At 36.7% G+C, this 24,876-nt stretch overlaps 1 protein-coding gene across 3 annotated transcripts in view; it reads left to right on the top strand.

Moving 5' to 3' along the window:
* The window catches only part of SOX5 (SRY-box transcription factor 5), a 960,413-nt gene that overhangs the window by 250,978 nt on the left and 684,559 nt on the right, over positions 1–24,876 (top strand). For all 3 annotated transcript variants that reach the window (XM_036251464.1, XM_036251468.1, XM_036251466.1), the window contains one exon: positions 5,450–5,546. In XM_036251464.1, coding sequence (XP_036107357.1) covers positions 5,464–5,546 — 83 coding nt within the window. In that variant the 5' untranslated portion in view covers positions 5,450–5,463. Of the gene's footprint in view, positions 1–5,449; positions 5,547–24,876 lie in introns of those variants that run through there.

Genomic DNA, 24,876 nt, shown 5'->3' with positions numbered 1-24,876 from the left:
ACCTCCCTGGGCGGTGTGCCGGGACATGCTCCTGTGAAGAGCGAGGGTGCTGCATCTCAGTGCAAAGCATTGGGAAGGTACCTTGCAGGTGGCACGGTAAAAAATTCTCTTCTTGAAATTCATTTTTTATTTTAAAAAGACCAACGTTTCCTGAGTTACTATTTGTTTTCATGTTCAAATGAGGCAACTTTTCCTCCCTAGGTTTTCTTAACCTCATTACCTCTTGTTAGCTTCTTATGTCTCTGTCCTTCTACCTTGATCCTATTGTTGAATTGTTCTGAGATATCAATTTTTGATCCCAAACATCTGGGCATGTAAGTGCTTTCTGAGATGCTCCTAATTTCTTAACGTACATTCCTCATTTACTCCTTTTCCTCATGTTTCCTCAAGTAAGATATTTTCCTAAAAATATCCTACCTCTGGACCATGTACATTCCCTTTGTCCGAGGAGGAGGATGTTGGAAAACGACAACGTGGTTAAGTGCAATGGATTTAAGGTTTGGTTGTGTCTCTGTAGCTCCTCTGAGTTTTAAAATTACTTGAATCTCTGAAATGGAAAGATCTGAAATTTGATAGGTGATATATTTGAAATCACATAGGAGCAGTTTTTCCCACACCCTCTTTGTGGGGTGTGTGTGTGTGTGTGTGTGTGTGTATTTACTCAACATGTGCACATTTTCTACTTGCCCCATCTGGCATCTGCTGGAGCACCAGTTCACTAGCTGTTCTATGTCAAGAGTACTTTAGCCCTTTCATAATGAAAGGGAAAGAAATGAAACAATATAAAAAAGAGAAAATACTTCCACTCTCCTCCCCAACCTCACTTTTTGTTTTGCTGTTTCTAAGCGAGCTTCTTGCCATTTACCTTTGCATTTGCATTGCTTATTGATTGGCAATTTTAAAATTGTTTATTGTGCTCTTTTGTTTCCCTGTTGAAGAGCTGAAACAAAAGCTACCAGGCCCTGTGAGGTATACATTTGCATGCGGTAAGCGTTGCCCAAGGAAAAAGTAATTGCTAATGCATATTTATGTGGCACAAATTTGCCATTTGTTTATGCATAAAATTATCAATAGTGCAGGGCGGCCCAGCCGTAGAAAATGGTGACCTTTTTAGCTTAATAAATAGAAATCAGCTGTTATTGTGAAGAGATCAGCCATTTATTCTGTGTTGAGGGACATTGCCGGGAAAATGCAGATTGGGGCTGGCAATATCATTAAATGGAAGGCCAGTGACCCTTTCCGTGGAGTCTATTATACTTTATCTAATAGGGGATAAATGACTCTGGTAGGCAAATGGAATAAAGAACAACAGTTTTTTCTTTTTTCTTTTGAAATTGTATAACTATATGAATTTTTAGCCAGTAAGACTGAACAGGAAATCTCACAGTGACCTGTTGCTAGAATTCTCTCAAAAAGTATGTTTTAAAGTTGCCTTTTCTACTCATTATTCTCTATTTCAATTTGTACCCATTGAGACAAAGTAAATAAAATTAGACCATTTCCAGGAAAATAGGTCTTCCTTTAATTTTTAGCTCTCTTTTGATTTTTTTTTTTTGGCCATACTTTTTTCTTTGCATTGCAAGTATCCTTGCATTTTACAGCAGTGGTTCTCAACCTTCCTAATGCTGTGACCCTTTAATACAGTTCCTCATGTTGTGGTGACCCCCAACCATAAAATTATTTTTGTTGCTACTTCCTAACTGTAATTTTGCTACTGTTATGAATCACCATCAGAAATATGTGTTTTCCAATGGTCTTAGGTGACCCCTGTGAAAGGATCGTTTGACCCCCCCAAAAGGGTCGCGACCCACAGTTTGAGAACCACTGTTTTACAAGGTGGCTCTATATTTGATGTTTTAAAAATATTAAAAGTAGCCCTGGCCGGTTTGGCTCAGCGGTTAGAGCATTGGCCTGTGGTCCAGAGAGACCCGGGTTCGGTTCCCGCTAAGGGCATGTACCTCAGTTGCAGTTTGTCCCTGGCCCTGGTTGGGGTCGTGTGGGTGGCAACCACTCAATGTGTCCCTTTCACGTCGATGTTTCTCTTTCTCTTCCTCTCACTCTATCTGAACAAAAAATGGAAAAATCTCCTTGGGTGAGGATTAAATAAAAATATTAAGCGTAGAAGAAGAGATTATCAAAATAAAGTTACCAATAGATTGTAAACTGAGGTGTTTTGTTGTTGGACTAAGCATAATAGTTTCTAAGTGATAAGAATGGCTTTTGAAGTAAGTATCTGTGTCCTTTGGATTAAAGAATATCCAGCCCTGGCCGGTGTGGCTCAGTTGGTTGGACATTGTCCTGTGCACCAGAAGGTTGCTGGTTCGTTTCCCATCAGGACACATATCCAGGTTTTGGGCTCAATCCCCAGTGGGGGCTGATTGATGTTGAACTCTCACATCATTTTTTCTCTCCCTTAAAAAATCAATAAACTATTCTTTAAAAAAAAAAAAAATTCAGTAAATTGAAAACGTCATCATCATATTTTCATAATATGTAAAAAAACCAACAGATAACCATTGTATCTTTTGGATTGTCTCACTGCTGTCTCTGATTCATGAGATGGCCCAGTCTCCCCAGAGCACAGCTGTGCCTGTGCTTTAATGTGGTGTGATCTCGCAGTACGTGTATTTGACTGACATCTCTTTGGTGTGTTAGTGAACATTGCTACCTTTAAGGATTGTTTTATCCAGTTTTTCTTCTGTTATGGAATTCACTGTCAAATACAAGTTGTGTTTGTTTTTTCCAATACTATTACGTAATATTTCATGCAGTCAAAATTTCATGCAAGTTGTGAAACAAGATAAGGAAACAGAGACCTGCAAACCCAGCTGAGAACACGGCAAAGCTCTCTGAAGCCATCTGCGTTCTCCTCCCTGACAGTGTCTCTTTACACAAGTGCCAGGCTCCAGACTGTGTCTCCACAACAGGGGTCCTCCCTGGTGCTGCCCTTTGGTGCCACGGCACATGCTGCGGCAAGTCACCAGAGTGACTGACTACCTTTTACCAGCAGAAATGAGCCTGTCGTCTCTTTTCAAAGCAGAGGGTGTCAATAGGATTCAGACACTAGGGCACATTAGTTCATCAAATGAATATTTTTTTATGTCATTTATAAGTTATTGATTTTAGGTCCGTTAGATTCATGGTCCCTAGTGGGAGGGGAAAAAAAAGCAACGATTTAATGGATAGGTTGGAATTCCAGAGGAAGAGCAGCGGTGATTAACCCTTTCTTCCTCAACCCCCTGCCCTGTTATGTAATATCTTCAAGTAGTTGAGGGGGAGGGGCAGTTTATTATCTGTCTTCCTTGCACTTTACAAGGAATCACAAAACAAATTCAACTGGATTATTTATGTGTCTCAAAATATAATAAAACAGATTATTCTGGCTTGATAAGAGTTGCCAAGATTATTTGTTATAAGGTGGATTTTAAATTAATGAATGCATTTTAGTTTTATAAAATCCAGAGTCTATTCATTTAGAAAGTTTTACTAATTTAAAATATTGTTTATGGAGATTATAGGATATGTAGGAATCAAGTTCAGATTTTTTTTCTTAAAGAAAAAAGATACTTTCACAACTCTAAGAAAGGGAAGTTCTTCATGTTGTCATGTCAGCTATTTTATTTCTTAGGCAAGTTTTAGTAAATGATATTAGTAAGAATGGCCATCACCATAATTTTTACAATAGGATGTTTTCTCTTCCATAAATACATATAAAATTATTGTTTTATACTAGCTTTTTTTTTTTGCCTCTTTTCTGATAAGAGGATAACTGAAATAGCCTTTTACTTCTGTGTAATTAAATTCAGATTCAGAGCACTAATAATTCTAGTCAATCTTACCCAAGTAATGTTACTAGCACCTAAAGTGAATTTTCTCTTCTACTGCTTTGACAGTTACGTCTTTATTCTTATATATGAAGAAAAAAAAACTAATTATAATATAGGTAGGAAATCTTTAAAAATTCTAATTATATTTTCAATCTTCTGACATGCTGATATGTTCCAGTTGAAGAAAACGATGCCATCTAAAATCTGATTATCTTAAAACTTGACCTGACATAAAGATTATGATAGCAAACAACATTTTTAGAATTGTGTATTTTAACTCAAGTTTTTTGAGTTCCATTACAAAAAATATAAAAATACAGGCTCCCTCTTGTGGGTAAAATTACCACCTGTGTATTTCTGTGTTGCCCACATATAGGATATGACAATTTTTCTGTTTCTCTTTTAAGTAAATTCTACTGTGGTAGCCAGATGTGACATTTCACTTAACTGGAGGGGAAAAAAAAGAGTAGAGTTTGGGCTATATTTTTAAGCAGAATTTTTAATGAAAATAAATATGTTTTTTAAATTGGCAGACAACCTTTATTTTACTGCAGCAGCGTAATTTCTGTGCTGCAAAATTTTTAATAACTTTTGTCATTTTGGAATATTCTCTAATGGAGGAATTCGTGAACTAATGAAATAATGTGCAGTCTTTGCTTTGTGTATGTGGGGACTTTTGGACTTCTGTAACTATCATCAAGAGTTCTGATATTGCAATGAAGTAAAATTCCTCCCTACCAATCATGCTCCAGATAGATACTCTATGGTAATAAAACATCTCAAATACCATAAACCATGTAATCAAAACTGAGTAATCAGTGGCGTAATGTGAATGAGCACTGAAGATGCCTCCGCGCTCCGTGAGCTGAGCTGACAAGAGGCTGCGTCGGAGCCATCGCCGTGGCCGCTGAGACAGGCTTGTTCCCTGATTTCAGGAGTCTGAGGCTTGGGAGCTCAGCGGATTGCCAGGGGCCATTTCTGCCCAGCCTGGGGAAACTGATCACAAAGCCAGAGTTTTCCTCGCTACTGAGAGTGGCCAGAGCAGTCCTGAAGCTGAGCCCGGCAGTCACAGCACTAGCTGGAGTCAGGGAGGTGACTGTAGAGGCAGCGGGGCACTCCCCCAAGCAGTTATGGGTTGGCCATTGCTGTCATAGGTTTGAATGGAATCAAGTAAGGGGACTATGAGGACACCTGAGGATCTCTCAGAAGTGATTTCAAGAAATAAGAATTTTCTTGTCCTAAAGTGTCTACAGGATATTTATATGAAAATTAGACAAAATGAACAAATTCTAAGGGGATCAACATATCTGTATATATGCATATAACATAACTTATATACATATACATTTTTAGATGAACTCTGGTTGGCATTTTAATGTCAAATTAACGCCTCTTTTTCCATAAACAATAACTTTATTATATATTTATATAAATTTACACATATGTGTGTGTGTATATGTATATATATGTATGTGTGTATATATGTGTGTGTGTGTGTGTGTGTGTGTGTGTGTATCAAAATTTGAAAAGCTTCACTATTTCCTGCTTCCGGAAGTCATATGTTGCTATATTTACTAAAAAAGAAATATGTACTGTTAATGGTCTAATTTTATTTTTTCTAGCATTGCTTTTGCTGATGACACGATTCCTGTTTGAATCTGTTTACAAGATTCTGAAAGCTGAACAGAGAATTTTGGTACTGCACTGGGCAGGAAAAAGGTATGTTCATAAATAACATAATACACACCTTTGAAAAATCGATGACTAAATTTGCTACTTCCCCAAATGGAAGTTTATATGCCTTCTCTTATTTTTAATTTATAAGTGAAATTTATGACATATGTATATAAAACTCGAATACATGGTTCTTTATATTCAGATGACAACTGGAATATAATTATGATTTTGACACTCGTTATAAAGGTAATGTCTCTAAGCCCAACCAGTGTGGCTCAGTGGTTGAGCATTGACCCATGCCCCAAGAAGTCACTGGTTCAATTCCTGGTCAGGGCACATGCCCAAGTTGAGGGCCTAATCCCCGGTGGGGGCATGCAGGTGGCAGTCAATTGATGTTTCTGTCTCTCCCTCTCCCTTTCTCTCTCTCTAAAATCAATAAAGAAAGAAAATTTTTAAAAAAGGTAATGTCTCTAAACTGGCAGGTGATAGCACCATTCTATTCAGTTTCTTATTTGGAGACACTTTTTCCCGAAGTTGCAAAAGCTTTCTATTTCCATTGATAAATGTGTTTTAAAACAGTTGTTGCAGCTTTGTTGTTGTTGCTGCAAAAGAAATATTTTGGGTCACAACGAGTGGATCACACATTTTACAAAAATTTCCATAGGCTATTAAGTATTCCAGGGTATGCTTTCACAAACACATACAAAACTGCAATTTTGCTGAGGCCAAATAGATATATTCCAATCTGCTTGACAGGGAAATTTGTGGGCATCTCTCTGTGTATGCGTTTATGAAATGCTTGTTTGTTTTTCTCTAAACAGTTATACTGTTGGGAATAGGGGCTGAAGGTTTGACTGCAGACCTGGAGCTGAAAGTCCTTTTATGATCCCGTGGCTAACTGACTGTCACGGGTGGCAGCAGAAACGATTAGAAGTAAGGGATCCTGTTGTTCTGAAAAAGTGAGTTTCTAGTAAGATGGAAAAGACATTCTCTTTCAACTCCTAAAAAGAATAATAAAAATGTGGTCTTCTTGTAAAGTGAACTAAAACTTGTTTGTTCACTAATCCACTCTTCACGTCTTATGGGACTTCAAGATACAGTACACATTTATTTGTGAAAAGTCTTAGAAACAATGGTGGTTTTAACCTTCTTTTAAAACTAAATTGTTGCAAATCTAAGAAATATTTTTAAAATATTTACAAATAAGACCTCATGTAGTCACAGACCAATGAAATATAATATGCAGGAAGGCATAATGAGTCATGGATTTTATGCTAATGCAAGTGGAATAAGTCACTAATGATGTTCCAAAGGTGAAACCTCTGTAATTTTACAAGTAAAACTACCAGTGTAAGTAAAAGTAAAAGGCAAATCACACACTGGGGCTACTCCTTATAAATATGACAAACATTAAAGAACTGTTATTTTATTATAAGAAAGACACTAACATCTTCATTTAAAAGATAAGGCATAACGCCTGGGCCAGTTTAGCTCAGCAGTTAGAGTGTTGGCCCACAGACCAAGAAACTGCGGGTTCGATTCTGGTCAAGGCCTGTGCCTCAGTTGTGGTTCATTCCAGGCCCTGGTCGGGGTCATGCGGGAGGCAACCAGTCAATGCATCTTTCTCACATCAGTGTTTCTCTCTCTCCCTTCCTCCCCCTCTATCTGAAGAAAAATGGAAAAATATCTCAGGTGAGGATTTAAAAAAAAAAAAAAAAAGATAAGGCTTAACAAATTATTCATGAGGAATGTAATTCTAATACAAAAAGCTAACAAAAGAAATGCCAGGGTACTATCTATCTAGTAAAAAGTTACTGGCACTTACTATCTAATTAGTAAAAAGCAGTTTGGAATGACAGTGTGGCAACCAGAGTGGGGGGAGATGCATGCTTTTTAGAATGTTGGAAAAAGGTTATATTTGCTCAACTTTCTGGGAAGTCATTTAGCCATCTCTGGTAAGAGCTTTAAATGTTTTGAAAGCATTCTACGCAACATTTCCACTCTGTTCATTTGGAAAACATTTGTTTGCAAGTAATCCAAAATATGTTTAAAAAGACACAAGTTTAGCCTGGCCAGTGTGACTAAGCAGTTGAGCATTGACATCTCCACCAAGAGGTCATGGGTTTGATTCCTGGTCAAGGCGCATGCCCAGGTTTGGTGCTCAATTTGCAGGAGGCAGCCAGTCAATGTTGATACGTTTTTCTCATCAATGTTTCTCTCTCTCTCTCTCTCTCAAATCAATAAAAAGCATATTTAAAAAACAACGATACTGCTTTATATTTCTTCAATGTGAAGTCTGTGTAGGCAGTTCGAAGCTGATTAGATGGCCCCACGGTCATCAGGGACCCAGACACTTCATCTTTTACTGTGCTGCTCTGAACGCATGACATTTACCTGGTATCTTGGAATATCCAGTATTGGCATACCAGCGATCATATTCATATTCCAGTAACAAAAAGGAAATATTTCTAGAAGAAGATCATGCATTCTCTCTTTAAGGACATCTTCTAAAAGGTGTCCATACTCCTTCCACTTACCTTCCCTTGGCTAGAACCTAGTCACAAGGCCGTGCCACACTGCAAAACAGGCTGCAAAATGTAGACTTATTTTGGAATATAAATGTGAGTTATTCAATGGAATAACAAGAGAACAGATATTAGGGCCTAAGTAACAGCATTTGGTGATTTCACTTTCAAGAAGCTAACTTAATGAAAGGAGGTAAAATTTATTATGTAAATATGTTACTTTTCATATATTTATGTTGGGAAGAATTTGAGATTGACTAAACTGTCCAACAATAGAGCAGTGATTACATAAATTTGAGTACTTTCATATTATAGGATATTAAACAGTCCTGGACGATTAAGATATTTTTTAAGTATTTTTTAAAGTATTCTGTTACTTTAGAGTGGCAGTTTTTAACATTTTTCATCTCATGGCACACATAAACTAGTTACTAAAATTTGAGGCATATCAAAACCTATATTTTTTGCTGATCTGACAAAAGTAGGTATACTTTTTATTCATTTACACTGGACGGACGGCTCTTGTTACATTGGCTGTTGTCATTTTTTAATATGACAATCTAAGGGAAAGGAGGTCAGTGCCTCTGACGAAACAGGCAAGTGTTACATGTTTTAAAAATTCTTGAGGCACTTTGAAACGCTGTTTCAGAATGTCAAAAGAGTGAGAATTTACGGTAAAGCTAAGTGAAGAATCGCAATTAGGTAACAGTCTGTGTGAAATTCCTTGCAGGCATTGGAGTGAGAGCACGTCCCCGGAGCCCAGCTGGCTTCACTCTTTGGAACCTGTAAGACAAGCATAGTGTTGAGGCGCATGGGCGCTGGAGACCCACGGATTGGGTTCAGCTGGTCACTGTACCGCTTGTGCATGTCGATTGTTGGGTACATTCCTTAACCACTGACCCTTCAAGTGTAAGACCTAAATACGAACGGAATATGCTGCATCATGCAAATATTTGCCATGTGAACCCTGGTGTGGCTACACTAATGTCTACAAAATAGACTTTAAAGCCCCAACCATTACTGAAGATACTCACATTATAACTGATTGAAGTTTCATTTCAATAGGAAGATAGAATACTTTTAAGTCTAAATGCCCCTAATGACATAAACTTTTAAAATTATTAAGAAAGCATTGACAGAGCAGCAAGGAGAAACACACAGATCCACAAGACAGTGGATCTTACTTCTCTCAGCAACGGGTAGAGTTAAATAGAGAAAATCAGTGAGGATGTAAAGTTGAAAGACAAGATTAAGACACTTGACCTGATGGGCATATATAGAATCTTGTATATATTTACAAAACTCACATCATTTTGAAGAACACAAGAAATAGTTATAAAAATTAATGGTATATTATTATATATTAGTTCTCAATCATTTCATATAATTGGAATCAAAATAAATTAAGCTTCAAATGCATGATAAATGTATAGCTGGGCAAAGTTTCAAAATTTAAGAAAAATCACAATAGAAATTATATTTTAGACTAAACAAAAGGGAACATTCTACATCTAACAATTGTATAATTTCTCCAAGATGTATTTACTGGGGAAATTATGCCTTAAACAAACGTATTAGCAAAAAGAAAGAGTAAAATTAAAAGACCAATAATTAATTTCAAAAAGACCAATAAAATAAATGTGAAGTAGTAGAAGGCAGAAATTAAAGAGCAAAATTAATGAAGTGAAAGAGAAGATGAAGAAAGTGAAAAATCAATTGTTGCCAATGGTGAATGAGTTTTCCAAACCTCTGATGAGACTGAGCAAGAGAGCAAGTGACAAGGGGCAAACAACTATTATCAGGAATGACAAAGACAACATCACAACACCCATTGGTGTAAAGAAAAATAAAGAAATAAAGTTAATAGGTTCGAGGAAGAAACAATCAATTATCATGGACAGATGATATGAGTTAATAAGAGCATTTAGTAAAGTTGATGCATAGACTGACATCAACTATATTTCTATAAATATCGGCATCCATTTTTATCTAGTATACAGTAATAAGAGATGTGCAATACTTCTATGAGGAAAATTGTGAAGCTATTAAGAAATATTTTCAAGGTTGAAATAAATGATGAGATAAACCTTGTTTGTATACTGAAAGATCCAATATTGTAGAGAAGTCCCTCACTCCCAGATTGATTTATAAGTACAATGTAATCACAATCAAAATGCCACCTGGTTGTTCTGTGTTTGTTTCTTTGTTATTTGTTTGGATAGGTGTGTGTGTGTTGGGGGGTGGGGGTGGATGTATGTGACAGGTTGATTCTGAAATGCAGAAGGCAAAAGAATAGTCAAGACACTTTTGACAAAAAAGAGAGAATGTTTAGGAGTGATTGCCCCACCAATATTCTAAAGCTCTGTTAGTTCAGAAATTGTGGTATTACTGCAGGGGTAGACAAGTAGACAAATGAGAGAGAACAGAGCTCAGAAACCTCTTGGATATGTGGACATTTTATTTATAACAAGGGTGGTACTTAAAAGCAGTGGACAAACAACAGACTTTTAAATAGATGGTACTAGAAAACTTGATTATTAATTGAAAAAATGAAATTGGGTCTCAATCTACACATAAAAAAATCAATTTCAGTTCGTCAAAAACAAAGTATAAGAGGCAAAACAATAAGAAAATCTCCTATAAGAGATTCTCCCATATTCTCATTCAAGAGAATCTAAGAAAATAACTTTATGACCTAGAAGTAAGAAGGATTCCTTAGGCAAAAAAGCACATATCCTATATTATTTTTTTTTAGTAGACTATTTTTCAGAGCAGTTTTTGGTTCACAGCACCATTAGCAAAAGGCACAGAGATTTCCTGTATAGTACCTGTCCCCTCCCCCTACAGATACACACATGTCCTCTGCCATCCTCCCCTCCCCAGCCTAGTGATGCATTCTTTAAAATATGTTTTTATTGATTTGTTAGCGAGAGAGGAAGGGAGAGATAGAAACATTGATGTGAGAAACATGGATCATCTGCCTCCTGTACTTCCCCCACTGGGGATCAAGCCTGCAACCCGTTTATGTGCCCTGATCGGAATTGAACTGGGACCTCTCTGTCCATGGGACAATGCTCAATCCATTGACCCACACTGCTGAGCTGGTGATGCACTTTTTACAATTCATAATTGATTCATTATCACTCAGCTTTCATCATTTACTTTGGGGGCTACATTAATTTTTGTTTATAAGAAACACCATAATAAGAGTGATAATACAGGATATAGAGTGGTAGAAAAATTTGCAAAACACCATTGACACAGGTGGTATCCAGAATGGAGTTTTTAAAAATGCGAATCAATGTAAAACTTGACCTGATCCAATAGAAAAATAGGCAAAACAAGAAATCCAAATGTCCAATAATATGTCCAAATGCCCAAACATATTTTAAAAAGTGCTTAGTCTCAGTATTAGTCAAGGAATACAAGTGAATTCATAATGAGATCCCACCATGAATGCTTCCAAACGGAAAACAAAATAAGGCTGGCAGGTCAAAGAGTGGATGCCACGTCGGCAGGTTAAAGAGTGGATGCCACGCAGAGCCACGCAATGCCCAGAGAGACCGCCCATTGGTGTCTACATTGGAACAACCACTTTCTGATATAGTACCTCGTAAAGTTGAAATTGATAGCCCTGCTCAAGCCTAGCAGCCCTTGATATACGTCCTGTAGAAATATATGCACATGTGTATCAGGAAACCTGTTCGCAGGAGAAATATTTGTATTTGCTGAAAATTAGAGACAATTCAGTTGCCGTCAATTAGATGGAAAATGTAGAATTGTCATTCAATAAAATATGAAATGATGAAAATGCATTTTAGTGATCTAATTAATATCCAATAGAAAAAAGCAAAGGCATAAGAATGCATCCAGGATAATTTCATGCAAACAATTATATTGTTCAGAGGTGCATTGTTTGTGGTAAAACTAAAAAGAAATGCAGAAAGACACTAGTGAAAGAGTCAGGGAGTGCTGCTGTCTGGGGATGAAGAAAGAGTCTGAGCTGAGAGAGGGAGACATGGGTCAGTGCACTTCTCACCCAAGGGACACTCTTGGAAATGTCCTATGTGGTGGTGACATGGGTGCGTGCGTTCTTACCATGTGTCAAATTGTGTATATTGCAGACATATATTTTATAATAAATATGTGCTAAAAGAGCAAATAGTTACGCCATGTTTTATTTCTTTAGTGGTGTGTTATGTTTTATGAGGGAGAGACGTGGTTGTAAAAGTAAAAATTAAATGGATACATCTTCCAAAATTAGGGAAATTATTTAAGATGCTTGTAAAGAATTGCACCTATTGGAAACAAAGAATAATAGGATATTAAAATAAGCACTTATTTTTTCTGGTATTCTTTTACAAAGAAATCTAATATGGGATATCAAGCATTGCCAGAATGTTTTCAGAACTATCAAAGTATGAATATTTTGTTTGTGTACATATTGAAGTACAACACCATGTTAAAACATCCTTTGCATATATCAGCAATATGCACAAAAAGGCTTAGTTTAATATCAGATTTTACATTATATTGAACCAAAGAAATACAACAAAAACAAGTACTTCACAAAGGTATTACAAATCTAAGATTCTGCAGAGATAAATTTAGGATATTGGTTAGTTATACCATTGGTGGCAGTTGTTTTTGTTTTGCTTATCTCTGTCTGTGTTAACATTCTTTTAAAATGTCACTGCATTTTTAGTCATTTGCTTTAGCCATTTAGCCAGTTAATAATTTGTGATCCTAAATGGTTGTTTTTTTATACATACCTTTTGGTCACCTTTCTCTTTTACTTGCAAATAAGGAAGCTCTTTGCTTTAACTGTACCAAGTCCAATCTGTTTTCCCCGCAGTCACCCTAATCTAGAAAGTAAAACTCTTTATTGCTTGAAAAAGAAAAATAATCCCAATATATTGTAAATTGTCAAGTGAATTCTTTATAATTAAATATTACTCTGCAATATACAATTTTTAAGGCATTTATCTCGACAGGGTTCACTGGCCTTTGAGAATGAGCCACTTTGTTGACAAATCTATCATCTAAATTGTGCAACATTAATGAGAACTCTGAGCAGCAGACTCTTACATTTTAATGTGGGTGGCAGCTGAAAGGGGGGGGGGGGGGGCTACCACCAAAACAAAATACTGAATATGATTGAAGTTGATTTAAAAAAGGTCTGCCACCTGTGGATAAAAATGTGCATTACTCCAAACACATAATAATTAACAAGACTTGAAAGGCCATGGCAAAATCCAATGACCCTCTGAAATAAAAATCCTGGTTATCAAAAATAAACATACAAAACAAGCAACAAACAAAAAGAAACAGGAAAAAAGAAGGTACTGATTTACAAAGTTCCATAGATACAGGGCTCGTGATGCTTCCTAGCTGTGCAAATAACTGCCCAAGCTCTGTGTGTTAATGCACAGTTCTTCAGTAACCTACGGCAGAACTGATTTCTGAAACGATGGTCTTTGATGTGAATTTCTTGTTTCTTCATTAATAACTTTCTATGCAATCCTCTATTTCCTGAATAGTATAAAATTCTAGATCTCATTCTTTTTCATAACCCCTTATCAATCATCATAGATCATCTTTTATTGCTACACTCAGTCTCTTGAATAAATGCCTCTTTCGAATACTTTCATCTTAGTTTTCTCAAATTAATGAAACACAGGCAAAAAATATACCAGGAAAAGCATGTTACAGGAATGTTGAAATCTAATAGCATTACACTTATAATTTTTCTTAACTCAAAATTATTTGTTTAAATGCCTGATTATGTTTGTCTTCATGCTCTACCTACAAATATTGAATATCCATTGGAATAGTTTAGCATAAAGTTAGAAGCTTATTTTTCTGGGTGTGTCAAGTGCATGTACATATGCACTGGGGGAATTTTATTAGCACAATTTGAATTGCAGAGTTCATTTTGAAATGTAACATAAGTAATATAATGCAATTAAGTAGAGATGGTCCATTGTACTGGTCTTGGAACGGGATTTCGCAACTTGAGTAGCCAATGCTAATCCACTTGAAGCAGCCATAAAGCACAAGCCTGGCAGAAAATAATAGTCTATATAGAATTCTTGATTGATAAGGAATAATGAGTGAGAATCATTCAAATGTTATAGGAAAATTAAAATTTTATTACTTTATAAAAGTCAGATGATCATATGTATCTTAATGATTTAATAGCAACTGCTTGAATATTGTTTTCTTATTCAGCAATTGTAATTAGGAGGATTTTTTTCCTTCCAAATAAAATTATGCATGAACTGCTGACCAGAAGTCTTTAAAATAATGTATATGAGCAAGCAATGGCTTAATTTTGCATCTTTCTTTAGAATACTAAGCAACAAAGAAGCAGTTCTAACAATAATAATTTAATTTGTGAAAAACCTTGAATGCAAGTGTCTCCATAAGACTTTTGCATAATTAGGTTATACATATTCTCAACGGAAGAAGTCTTGCCCATGGTCACATTCTGTAAATGAAAATACATTTTGCATAAATTGGTGAAGTTGAACTGCTGAGATTCATTATAAAATGTAATAAATATTTACTAATTTTTAAAGTAATTATGAATCATGATATTTATTTTCTTAGTTGATATATGTATCTATGCATCTTTTAGTAGGGATTTAAAAAAAAAAACCTAATAGTTTATAATAACCAATATATGTTGTATAATATAATATGACATGACATACCATAACATAATGTAATACAACATAATGTAACATAATATAAACATGGTGTTAGACCTGTAATTAGGGAATTTCACTCCCTCTAAACCTGGGAAAGCTTTTTTATACAAGTGTAATGTTAGGCATTTTAAATCTGTGTGAAAGAAATGGTTGTAGGACAATTTTCTAACTGTTTACAAACTAGTTAAATTTCTATACTATTGCCAATATAAATTCTAGAAGGATTAAAGGTTTAAATTCTTAATAAAAGAATCCATAAGAGTATTAAGAGACAGGGCTGGTGAATATTTATATAAGGAGGGGTAGGGTTGAAAGTTCTTTTAAAGCATTATATCAAAGGCAAATCAGGAAAGAAAAAATTTTCTAGGTTTGATCACATAAATGTAAAACTTCTTTGCATCTTAAATGATGACAAACAAATGAGGAATGGAGAAATACGTTTGTAATATATTAGATTTAACTACATAAATAGCCATTTTTGTGAGAACTGTCAGATTATTGGCAATTTCTTATGTTCAATTTATGTACCTGAAATATAATTTAAGCTGCTTACAAATGAACAGAAAAGCAGAGACATAACTTGAATATTTAACTAATAGGAGGAAATCAAATGAGGAATAAACATAAAACCTTTGATTTTTGTAAAACTTTATAAAATGTAACTTAACCATGGGATCCTAATTTATTTTTCAAGTGGACAAAGATTGAAAATGCCACAAAACCAGTGCTGAAGAGATTGCATTCAGACGAGGCCTCTCGTTTACTGTGGCTGGTACTATCCCTCGTATTGCTGAACCAGAGTCCAACTTATTTCACACAGTGCACATCAAAATCTGTGTTAATGTTGAGCCTGTGCTTTTTGGAAATTGCTACTGTTTTATATATGTGTTGACAGTAACACAAAATTGCAAATAACCTATATATTAAAAAAAAGGGCTCTGGGTTTAAAAAATTGTTGTTTATGTAGTATGGAATATTAATTTCATTTAAAAATGATGTTTTAATGACAAGGGAAACCAGAACCTTGTAAATATTCAAGAAATACACACACATGCACACACACACAGGTGTGTATCATGCATAGAACAGAAGTACTGGGAGTCCTGTAACACTGCCAGCAAGTTGATCCAGGATATGCTCAGAAAATCCCTGTGGTCGGGTTGGGATCCTACTGCTTCAGAGTTATCAGTCTCAAGTAGTTCCTCATGTCATGCTAACTTTTGCCTTCATTTGAATTCCACTCGGTCAATGCCCAAGAAATAAGATTTCGAGATTACTTTGAAAATAAATTCTGGATCCTGTATAATGGGCACTCAATAATAATTTCTAATTAATATACTCACCTTTTGAAAACATCATTAAATTCTTCTATTCTGTTTTTTCTTTAGTCACATTTTAAAATGATGCAATTATCTCACTGTTGCAAGCATAACTCATGTCTGTAAATTCACAGATGTGTCTACTGTTGGATTTTTTTAAAGTTCTACTACATCCTCTGCACTTTTTTCTCAGTTTTATAACCAAATACCTCAATAAATAGTGATTATCCCAATAAAATGATCCAGAGGATGAAGCACTTTATTAAAATAAAGTTAAATATATTTCTTAGATTGTTCAAATGTATTTATTATTTTAGTTTTAAAGAAACTCTTTTACAAAATGAATCTTATATTCTTTCATTGCCCAACAAACTTTATATGGATACTTAAATAAGTGAATTTTGGTTCATGATCAGTAATCAATGTTTTCAACCCTCACCTGAGTATATTTTTATTGATTTTAGACAGAGAGGAATGGAGGGAGACGGAGAGAGAGAGAAGCATCAATTGGTTGTCTCCCAAATTTCTGGTGTATGGGGTAACGCTCAAACCAACTGAGCCACCTGGCCAGGGCTTCATCTATTTTTAAACTTTTTCTGTAGTGATATTAAAAAGCATAGACAGTATTTTAATTTTAGGAACAGAAATAATTTTTCAACAGTAAATAATGTGTTTCTAAAAGGCAATTTATACATTAAGACTAGAGATTTTAAAGTGACAGAAACTTAATAGATCTCAAAATGTTGATATCAAAGTATATATCTAATGCCACTGAAATACAGAAGAATAGGTTGAATTGAACTGAAAAGGAAGGTCAAGGTAACTTTAACCTTTATATTTATTAACACACCATTGCATTTATTTATTTCTTTTTTTTTAAATGTCCTCCAGACTCCTCGTTTTTTTTATTCTTTTTTTTTTTTTTTTTTATCCTCACCCGAGGATATTTTTCCATTTTTTGTACAGATAGAGTGGGAGGGAGAGAGAGGAAGGGGGAGAGAGAGAGAAACATCGACGTGAAGGGTCACATCGAGTGGCTGCCACCCGCACGACCAACCAGGGCCGGGGAAAAACTGCAACCGAAGTACGTGCCCTTAGCGGGAACCGAACCCGGGTCTCTCCGGACCGCAGGCCGACACTCTAACCGCTGAGCCAAACTGGCCAGGGCGCATTTATTATCTTTATTTATCCTCTCATCTCTCCCCTTTGTTTTAAGAGTATTATTATCTGAAAGCAAAAAAATACTCCTGTCAGAATACCAAAATTACATTAACAACTAGACCTTAAGATTATTTGTGAGGCAGAAATAATTTAACAATTAGTTCTGGTATAAAAAGTTTTTTGAGCCCTGGCCGGTTTGGCTCAGCAGTTAGAGCGTCGGCCTGCGGTACAGAGAGACCCGGGTTCGGTTCCCGCTAAGGGCACGTACCTCGGTTGCAGTTTGTCCCCGGCCCTGGTTGGTCGTGCGGGTGGCAGCCACTCGATGTGTCCCTTCACATCGATGTTTCTCTCTCTCTCTCTACCTCTCTCTCCCTCCCGCTCTCTCTGAACAAAAAATGGAAAAATGTCCTCGGGTGAGGATTAAAAAATAAAATAAAAAAATAAATTTGGCTACATTTCTAAAAAAAAAAAAATTTTTTTTGAATAACATCACTTGCCCAGAAGCTGTTTTCCAACCTAAAAGCTCTTGAAGTTATTATCTAAAATTTCAAGAGGATTAAGGCTGCATAACTACTAGGAAGTATAAGTGTGCAAGAATGTGACTAGAGGTGGAATCTGACTTAAAATGTCTCAGGAAGCTGTAGTTTGAAACAGTAGTCCTGAGCAAGCAGAAATGCTGGCTATGTAAATATTCCTCAGTAAGCTTGTCTGAGTTCAGCATTCACTAAGTAGTGGCACAGCAAACTCTAAGACATTCATTAACTAGGGCTTTAATCTATTCTCTTGATTTTAACCATTTGCTTCTGTGCTCCTTGAACAAAATAACTCAAAACAGACAACCACAAGGTTCATCACTTACTATATTTGTCTTCTTTTTAGTAATTTCTTTATGAGACATTTTGGAGGCATGTTTGATGCACACCCAGTCTGTTGATGGCAATCCCACTTTGGGTGTGCCCCCACCACTATCTGCTCCCGTATTTTGTCAGAGTTGTGTCTAGAGTTGGAAGGAAAGGAAGGCAGCAGGAGGCATCTCTGCACAGCAGAGTTGCACCATTAACCTGCCAAGCACGAGGCTGGTTGTTGCAGAAGAAACAACAATACGTAAAATGGGACCCTTGGCCTCAACATTGTTAGAAAGTCCTGGGGTGTAAGAGGCGGTGAGGGTGACAAAGTACATCAGCCCCTGGTGAAAGGCAGAATGCAAAGGTTAATAGTGTCTTCTGAGTTCTTTGCGTCCAGCCTCGGACTTTGCTGGGCATGCCAGTTTTCTCAAGGTGGGGTCAGCTTGCTATGAGTTTAGTCATATGCATTTTATTTAATGTTTAATCATATAGAGTATGTGAACCCCACTTCTTTTAGGGAGAAAAAACTTAAATTTGTTACCATGCAACATACAGGAGATACCCAATAATGACAATATTAAGGGAACATGGTTTGATGGAGATGCAGTTCTTTGGAGATATTCTGAAACCTATCTCTGAACTAAGCCAGAGATGCATAGAGATGTGTCCCTGAATACCTTTCAATGACCCCAAGTAGGAGGCTGTTAAAATCAATGCTTTACTGTGGTGTCATTGGCCCTGAGTGAGGATGGCTGGAAGGAAGAGCCCCATAAAACTCATTATGCTTACCAAGAACTGTGTTTCAGAAACATTTCATTGCAACTCACAGAATGTACTCTATGAGACCACTCGGGAGACATTCCTGATTGCTAGTTATGCTGCCCCTGAGTGGTTGGTCTATTGATGCCCGTCCATTGTAGAACTGACCACTGCCCTTTTGTCATTCAGTACTGAAAAGCTTAGTGGCAGACTTAGTCTCTGTAGCCAAAGGTGTAACATTTACTGAACATATTTACGATAATTATACCCTCCTTTTGCTTTTATTTCTACTATCTCAGATACTTCTAGTTGATGTTCTCTGTTATATTTCATGTATCAGAGAAGGCTGGGGATGGAAGAGGGGAGGTCTGCGGAGCAGATGTGGGAATTCAAAGAGGCAGAGATGAGACAAAGGTATTTGAGTTGGACCTTGAATGTGGAAATGAGGAGAGAATTGAGACAGCATGAGCCAAGGTGCAAAGATTGAAAAACTGGGTAGTTCAGTTTGGCTCAGGAATATTAAGGCATGGGAAGTGGCACGTAAGTCTGTAGATTTTAGGTCCTTAAATTCAGCCTAAAACGTTTATGCATAATCTTGTCTAACTTGAGAATTAGATGGCATTGATATGTTTTTCCCCCTAAAGAAAATGGTATTTAGCATGCCTTGTCCACTGCCACAAAGATTTCTCCGGTTTGTCGTGTGGTATAGGCTGTGTGGGGAGTGATACTGGAATTCAAGAGACCCAAAATAAAATGTAGTATAAGTTTCCCAATAGAAACTATAAATGCATTTAATGAGAGGCTGTTGGTAGCCATGGTAAATCCAAGTAATACAAATTCAGATGAATGATGCTTTGCTATCGAGTCCTTTCTGGCTTATGTCTTCCCGAAGTGTTCAGGCTGAGTCCGTCAGCGAACTTTTCTGCTATAAATTTTAGTCACATTGATTTTAGGATTAAAAAGGGTGCATAGTAAAAGTAAAAAAGAGAGTTAAAAATATATTTTTGCCTTAGATATACAGCAGTTAATTTTTTTGTCTAAATTTAGAATTTCCTATTCTTTCACATTCTACATTTTAAATCTTAGCGACAAGGATATAGGTAACATATATTGAACACTCATAAGAACTTCATAAGCACTTTATGTTTTTAAACTCATTCAGCTCTCAGAAAAATTCTGTAAGTTCAGTTATCTTGGTTTTACATTTAGGGAAACTGAGGCATGGGAAAATTAAAAAGCCTTTTCCAAGCTTCCACAGGAGAATTAAATGACGATGCTTGAATATGTTCTACAGTCTTGCTCTAGAGCTTACTTACACTCTCAAAAGAGCTTATACTACTTCACAACCCAAAGTTAAGTAAAATAATTACCTAAATTTTATTTTTCTCCAAAGACTAATAATATGGATTCCTTATTAACTGGATCAATTTACTATTAATCAGTTAGAACTCCAGTATTTCGGAATGAAAAGGGAGCTAAGAGCATGTGTTCCAACCTCTGGTTTACTGCAGAAAACCTCTCCACAACATCATGATACAGAATTTCCCCTTCTTATTGTCATCAGTGGGGAGCTCTCTATGTCCCCACCTGTTGCTGATAAAAGTGGGCTTCTTGTGATGTCATGAAAAAAGGATTTTCTGAGACTCAGAGGAGAATGAGTGGTATTTATTTGTGTGGAGTTAAACCCCAGCGTTTGCAAGTTTCCATCTTTCTCCCTCCCGCCAAGGAAAAAATTTCATGTCGTCCGCAGGGCTAAGATTAAAGCCGATGTCCAGAGCTCCTGCTTCATATTTGCACTGTCCAGTGCAGCATCAGGCTGGCTTCATTCACTGTGTTCCCAGCTGCAGTTCATTGCATGTGGGATCTGCATGGGTGTGATCCAGGTGGCTCCTAGGGCCACATGGCTATGGAGGGAACCCAGCAAGTTCAAGGAAGCGGGAACAAAGCCAGAGGAACAAAGGAGAAAGAATTCCTTTGTCTGCAGTTATGTATTTCCAAATTTTCACAGGCTTGCAGTTTCTCCACCCTCTCTAGCCAAAGATCTTTGTCTCCAGGTTAGACTGACAGGCAAGTACCTTCCCTACTTCACCCTGACTGTACTGCACATGCATGCGTCTTCCCCTTGTTGGACCCCTTCCCCCAGTGATCTGCAGGGAATGGACCAGTGCGCAGCCTTCGGTGAAGCTGCCCATACAAATGAGCTTACAATGCCCAGCCTTCCCTTTGCTCCCTTCCTTCTACCAATATAAACACCTAGCTAATTAGGATGGTAACATTACCATAAACACTTAAGTAAAAATAAAAATTTACTTCTTCCCAAGGAAGTCCATTCCACTTTGGAGCAGCTCTACTAAAAAAATATACCACCCTATATCATCTCTGCTCCCATTTACTGTACCTTGTATACTAACTAGACATACATGTATTGGTTACCAGTAGTATAAACTGTACTATTAATAATAGCTAACATTTATTAGGTACTAATTATGTGCTAGCGCTTTATCTAAGTGCTTTGCATGGATTAATTCTTCTACGCTCATTCACAATCCAGGGGTGTAGGTGTTGTGGCAGAGGGAGGTCAAGTAATTTGCTCATGGTCACAGTTAGTGAAAACTAGATTTCTGTTCCCACTGAACTCAATACCAAACTCTAGCTGTTTCCTGACTCACATTATATCCATTGCACTATTTGTTCTCAATCAACCATCTCTTACAAGTGGATAAATGAAAAAAGCCTCTTGATCATACTTTTGGGGCGTTTGCCTCCATTTTGCTGAGATAGCTTTTATTGTATTGCTTTCTACTCCCCTCTCACCCCCACCCTCACCCCTGCTTCCACCCAAGATCAAGGTAGTCTTTGTGTCAGGTCTTTTCAACTTATCTTTTCCATAAATGGTTATTATTTATACTTCTTTATCTTTGCACTTGTAATTCTGCTTCGATTTTTTTTTAAATCACCACTTTTTTTTTCTTTTTATTGATTATTTTAGAGAGAGAGGAAAGGAGAGAGAGAAATATTGATGAGAGAGAGAAACATGGATCAGCTGCCTCCTGCACGCCCCTCTGGGGATCGAGCCCACAATCTAGGCATGTGCCCTGACCAAGAATCGAACCGGGACCTCTCAGTCCACAGGACAACACTCAATCCACTAAGCCACACAGGCCAGGAAAAATTACCACCTCTTTTTCTCCAATTAATCTTTCAAAGTCAAATTCAATACCAAATTTCTTCAAAATGATTTCTCTGTAAAGGACAAGCAAATTGTAAGTTCCCTCCCTTGCTAATAATTTATTGTATGGAATTACAAAATCTAAGACATGCAAGATGACACTAGACAGTCTTTAGGCTGGGTCAACATTACAACCATTGAAGAAATTCTTTTATATCGTTTTTTAGAGATTATTAACCAACTTGAATGATTTTAGTGTTGGGTATTCATTACTTATCAAACCAGCCTCATTCGCAGTTACCTCTCATACTTAGAAAGGTTTTCCTTTCAATAAGTCACAGTTCCCTTCCCTGTAACGGCTTGTCATTGATCTTAGCTCTTTCATTTAATCTATTTCATTGATTGTATTCCATTTAGCACTTTGTAGTGTGTTAATTGTATGGTTCTCAAAATTCTATCTCTTCAGTAAGTCTGAAAACCCCCTTCATTTAGGAATCATAATTTATACTTCACAAAGATAGCTGGAGTGATCTTCATATTTGTAGAATTTATTTTCTCTGCACACACATACACTCACAAACATACATACAGTTCCACTTTGAATGTACTGATTGAATATACTGAGTACCAAGTTCCAAAGATGTCCAGCACATCTTTGTATATTTTTATAGGGATTTAATGTATGTTCATCTATTTTTCTCTTGTGCAAATACTAGAACTCTAGATCCATTATCTATTGAATGGAAACCTAGTTATGATAGTATCTTAATCCTTGAAGAAATGGGCTAGGAGAGTGGTTAAGAGTGGAAATTTTGGGTTCACCAGTCCTTGGCTGTTATTGACAAGCTGTGCAGTCCTGGACAGCTTTCTAAACTACACATTGTGTCCAGCCAGTGTGGCTCCATGGTTGAGCATCAACCCATGCACCAAGAGGTCACTGGTTTGATTCCTGGTCAGGGCACATGCCCAGATTGTGGGCCCGATCCCCAGTGGAGGGCCTGCAGGAGGCAGCCAGTCAATGTTCTCTCTCATCGATGTTTCTATCTCTCTCTCCTTCTCTCTTCCTCTCTCTCTAAAATCCATAAAGGGAAAATATATATTTTTTTAAATAAATAAACTACTCATTGTCAGTTTTTCCATCTCTAAAATTGAGATAATAGTATCTATTTCACAGAAATTTGAGCACTAAATGAATTGAGGGATATAAAGTATATAGAACACATATGTTGTTATTGCTACAAAGTACTCATTTTGTATCTGAAAAAAAATCCTGTAGCTAAGGAAAAATAGGAAATAGCTCTAATGATTCCTACTGACCAAATTAGCATTAATTTATTTTCCAGAACTCCATAGACCTTAATTTTTTTAAGAGAAATTCTTATGATTTTTCTTTTCAGTGGGAACAGTTGTTCAAGAAGCTTGTCTGTATGACTGATTTAAGCAAATAATAGATGTGATGTTATTATTAACAGTGTTATTGTTAGGAAATGGCTAAATTCTCTTTCTTGATGTAGTTCTAATTGCTGAAAATTTTAAATCTACAAATAAATATAACTATCAAAGGAGTTTAGTGCTATATGCCAAAACTGATAAAATACTAATATGACATATTTTAACATCTTACAGTTTTAAAGTGCTGTCTTATTATTATGCTATTTAAAATGATAACATAGCAATTCTTAGTTAGAATTACTACTCCTATATAGACCATATCACTCATTTCTCCTTTTATCATCTGAAACTGGCTAAATGCAGGGAAGTTTTAGAGTCCATGAGCCAAATGCCAATTATGGCTCAGTTGTCAGGGTAGGGGTTTTAAAATAAAATGTATCCAGAGCCACTACTCGTACAATTAAAAGCACTGATAATGATTCCTGATGTGGGAATCTGTGGAAAGACTAAGTAGAAATGGAGCTCAGGCCTGGCAATCTAAAATTTAGAATCCAAAGTATGACCTAGAGAAATCAATCGTGTCCTGGGAAAACTTTGTGCATAATTCATGCATGTACACATACGTGTAAGTGCATATAGTAAATGTGTGAAAGTATAGTTTCTGACAAATGTGGCTTCTGCAATATCCAAAGCATAAGCTCAAATGAGAAAATGGTAAAAAAAAAAATTAGTGATGCTAATTTGGAAATTTTGTTTTTCCTGAGGACTTCCTCTGACTTTTCAATGCACTTAAAATAGCCCTTCTCTGCAGGAAAGCAGCATTTAAAATATGGTTCCACGTGCAAAGTAGCTGACCAGAACTCTAAGTACCCAAATGCTAGGCAGGCCACACAAACCTCCGGAAGCACTTTCTAGTCACACCTGCAAAGGGTTAACCGAGGAGTGCTCCATTGTGTTCCTGATGGTGTTCTCAGCAGAAAGCCCAGTGGGCTCTTTCAAGGGACTCTAAACAATGAGCTCAGTGAGGCTGTTCTGTCTAATTACTCAAAGACAGGGATGTTAAAGAGGAATTAATGACAGTTGACAAGTGCAATTAATAATTATAGCAAAGCCGGGAGTCATGCAGCAGCAGATGACAATAACGGGGTAACTGTACACGGCCGCTTTCGTCGGTGGCCACTCTGTGTGTTTAACGTGAGAGGTTTTGTGCGGATGGGCCACACTTCATCCTGACAGGGTGGACGCTGTCATTCAGCAAGGCTAATGGATGGAGTCAGTCGTATTCATTTTCATTCTCTCTCTTTTTTTCCTCCCTTTTTCTCCCTCTCCTCTCCTCTGCACCCCCTGCCCCTTGCTATTTGCAGTTCCAATTTGGTGAAAGAAACATAATGTAACTTAAAACAAAACTTAAGGAGAAGGAGCTACAGTTAGCTTTCACTGTCAGCTGGTGACAAAGCTGCTTAACATTCCTGTTGGGCAACTGGAAGAA

The sequence above is a fragment of the Molossus molossus genome, unplaced genomic scaffold (assembly GCF_014108415.1).
Source record: "Molossus molossus isolate mMolMol1 unplaced genomic scaffold, mMolMol1.p scaffold_m16_p_10, whole genome shotgun sequence".
Taxonomy (NCBI): Eukaryota; Metazoa; Chordata; class Mammalia; order Chiroptera; family Molossidae; genus Molossus; species Molossus molossus.
Note: the sequence above shows the minus strand (reverse complement) of the source record. Positions and strands in the feature narration are given on the sequence as shown.